The following is a 3,117-nucleotide window of genomic DNA, read 5'->3' as shown; positions in this document are numbered from 1 at the left end:
CAAATTTCCTGAAAGATACCAATATTGATATGTAATCGTAACCTTCATCAATGCTGCAGAATGTCATTCTAAAATGCTAAGGTATTAAGAGATCTCTTCTATTCTGAAGTAATTTTCTCTGAAATAATAAACTGCCTTTGGAGTAGAGCTCTGACAATGCATTGAAAGGAAAAGTATAATAGTGAACAAACTGTAAAAGTGTGTTTGGTGAGCAATTTGACAATGTAAAAAAAGAAGAAAGAAAATTCCAAAATAGAAATGATTAAAAAGCAAAAGTTTAATACAAAAAGAAAAAAATATTCATTTACAAACCACCTAAACATTTTATTTTCCCAAGAAACATACTTTAAAAGTACAAAGAGAACATGAGCCAAGAGTACAGAGCTGTGCAAAGGTTAACAGAGAACTAAGGCATTCATTTACTTAGAATAGTATCAAAGAATATAAAGGATGATTGCTGAGTTTTTATTTACTGAATGCATTGAGTTTTACCTTTTCTCCCACTGAAGTCTTATTTACAGGTTATGACTGACATGACAAAATATGCAGACTAAAAATTGATAGCGATAAAGATGAAGGGGAAAAAAATCAGTTGCATTTTCTGTTAACTATGTGCTTTTCAATACCTTGTGGATAGTCTTTTTATTCTGTATCTCTTCTCAGCATGTCCCCATTAATCTTTTGAAATTTGGGCTTTTCTTTTGCAAAGAAAAATGAAGTCTTAAATGAGTTTTAAATGAAGAAGCTCTATTTATCCAAGCTTTTTCCTACTGCCAGACAAGCTTGACCACCTGGAACATTAATACAATATTTATCTTCTCCCCAGATCCCTTACTATTTTTTGTAAATAAATCTACCTGTTAAATTGACATTTACCTTACAGTTTTCATCTGAGAACATTTCATCCTGCTATCCTGAACTTCCCTTCATATTTGTTTTGTTATTTAAAGTTAATAATGGGGAGGGGCAAACATTAAGAATGGATACTTAATTATTAAATAAGAAGAGTACATGGACATGATAAAATAATTACTAGCAACTTTTTAGCACTTAAGACATAACAGTTTCAGGTTTGTCCTGATTAGTATGGCATCAGAAAGAACCAAAAGTTACCCTGGGCAACCAAGACCTAAATAAAATAACTTCAGTATCAGAATCATAAATTATATATTTTTAAATGACTAAACATTTTTAAATAATAAAAATTCTTTACAGTGGGTAACTAAATTACTCAAGGAATAGTTATCCAAATAATAGTTAATCAGATAAAAAAATCTAAACAGCTAATAAGAAAGCTTAAAATAAAATTAGCCACAATAAACACACCAAACTGTTCTTCTAATTGGATGTGATGTTTACCATTTGATGTGCTGAGTATATCACTCATTACTCACTATGAGCACAGTATGTCATGGTATTAGTTAACAGATATGTGATGACAAGTTTCATTCATGTATATACATACACAGTTTGGATTTAATTACTACAAAGTTACATACCACAAACAAACATGATATATACTACTTTTCAAAATGCAGATGCTTTCATCAAGGGAAATTTTAGAATAAATTTTAATATATAAAATAAAAATGAAACAAACAAACAAAAAGAACTAGGTTGCTTTGGCTAAAGCAAGGTAGGATTAAGAGAGATGTTTCCGTCCTTCAATTATTGATGGTTAAAGGGTATTTCAGAATATGGGTTGAAACCACTGTTCCCAGTATATCTTCGTTACTTTACAAAGGTCAATAACAAAACTTCTTCTCCCACTATATAGGCCCATATGAAAATTTTATAGTAATGCAACTGAGTATAAAGTTAAAAAGTAACACTTTCTCTGTTTTAAAAATAACAAAATAAAGTCACTATTCTATATAAAACCACATTACAGTATTTTAACCTCATAATCTTCCTGTGCTACATGGAAAATGTGACAAGTTTTCCTTAAAGTGCCTAAATTTTAAAGACTTAATTTTTTCCCATATAAATATTAGCCAAAATATATGAGAATGGAAGGTAATAAGTGGAAATATTGTTTTTCTATATCAAACATGTATCTTCTACCTGATCAGCCAATTTAAATATTCTGTCTGGCTCAAAAATACTAACTTCACCTCAGAATATTCAGATAGAGAAACATGCAAATAGAACTGATCTGGTATAATAACATCTGTAAGGGAAACCCTGATGAACTGATTTGGTTTTGTCTTACACAAACCATTCATCTCTTTGTTCCAAACAACTCCACATTTATGGAAAGACTACTTTAATCCATGCAGTTGATATTAGCAAAATACAAATAACATGTTCTCTTCTGTAAAGATTATAATTAAGTCTCTCAAATACAATAAATAGACTCTTTAATAATTTGAAATCCTATCAAATATTTTATACTTGTCAAGTCTCAGTCTGTCTTCTTTTCTAATACATCCTTGGGCGCTTGCACAGTAGGCAGTAGAGATCCTCCCCCGCTTGGCTCCTGCTGCTCTTTGCTCTCTTCTATCTGTTCTTGACCTTCCATTTCACTTTTCGACACCAGTTCATATCGCTCTTCTATGTAACCTCCATCAGTGTCAGCTGTGTAGATCCCGTAGCACATGATACTGATGACACCCAATGGCAAGCCAAAGAGAAAGCAGCCCATAAGTGGTGAGCTCTTGAATATAGACTGTGGAAAGATAATTAAAATTCAGTTACCCTCAAAGTAATTTTGATATAAAAAGCATACAATATACTTAAAATCACTAAAGATTTTTTCTTCTTGATATTTAATTTTCTTTTAGTTCCACCCAGTGAATATCAATATATGAGCAATAAACTACCTATGTTAAAGACACTGTAAGAGATACAAACTCCATCTCCATGAGTGCATTGTGTATGTGCACTTGTGTGTATGTGTGTGTGAACAGAACCAGCTATTTGCAGCAGAAAAAGAGAGAAACTTCTTTCTAAAGACATTTATTTTTTCTCACACTAACCAATGTCTCTCTTCAGATGGTTTCTGTGTGCCAAACACGTTTTGATCATTGGCAGTATAGGAATCCATAGATGAAGAAGACTAGGAGACTAACTATATGTATATATATACACACACATACACACACACACACACACACA

The 3,117-nt window shown here is 31.6% G+C and overlaps 1 protein-coding gene across 1 annotated transcript in view; it reads right to left on the bottom strand.

Moving 5' to 3' along the window:
- Positions 1 to 300: 300 nt before the first annotated feature.
- Positions 301 to 3,117, bottom strand: part of Tmx3 (thioredoxin related transmembrane protein 3) — a 33,015-nt gene continuing 30,198 nt past the window's right edge. Inside the window, exon 14 of the mRNA XM_033757388.1 lies at positions 301 to 2,668. Coding sequence (XP_033613279.1) covers positions 2,405 to 2,668 — 264 coding nt within the window. The 3' untranslated portion in view covers positions 301 to 2,404. The remainder of the gene's footprint in view (positions 2,669 to 3,117) is intronic.

Source organism: Fukomys damarensis, unplaced genomic scaffold (genome assembly GCF_012274545.1).
Source record: "Fukomys damarensis isolate Sample0158 unplaced genomic scaffold, DMR_v1.0_HiC HiC_scaffold_30, whole genome shotgun sequence".
NCBI classification, from domain to species: Eukaryota; Metazoa; Chordata; class Mammalia; order Rodentia; family Bathyergidae; genus Fukomys; species Fukomys damarensis.
This window is presented reverse-complemented; position numbering and strand designations above follow the sequence as displayed.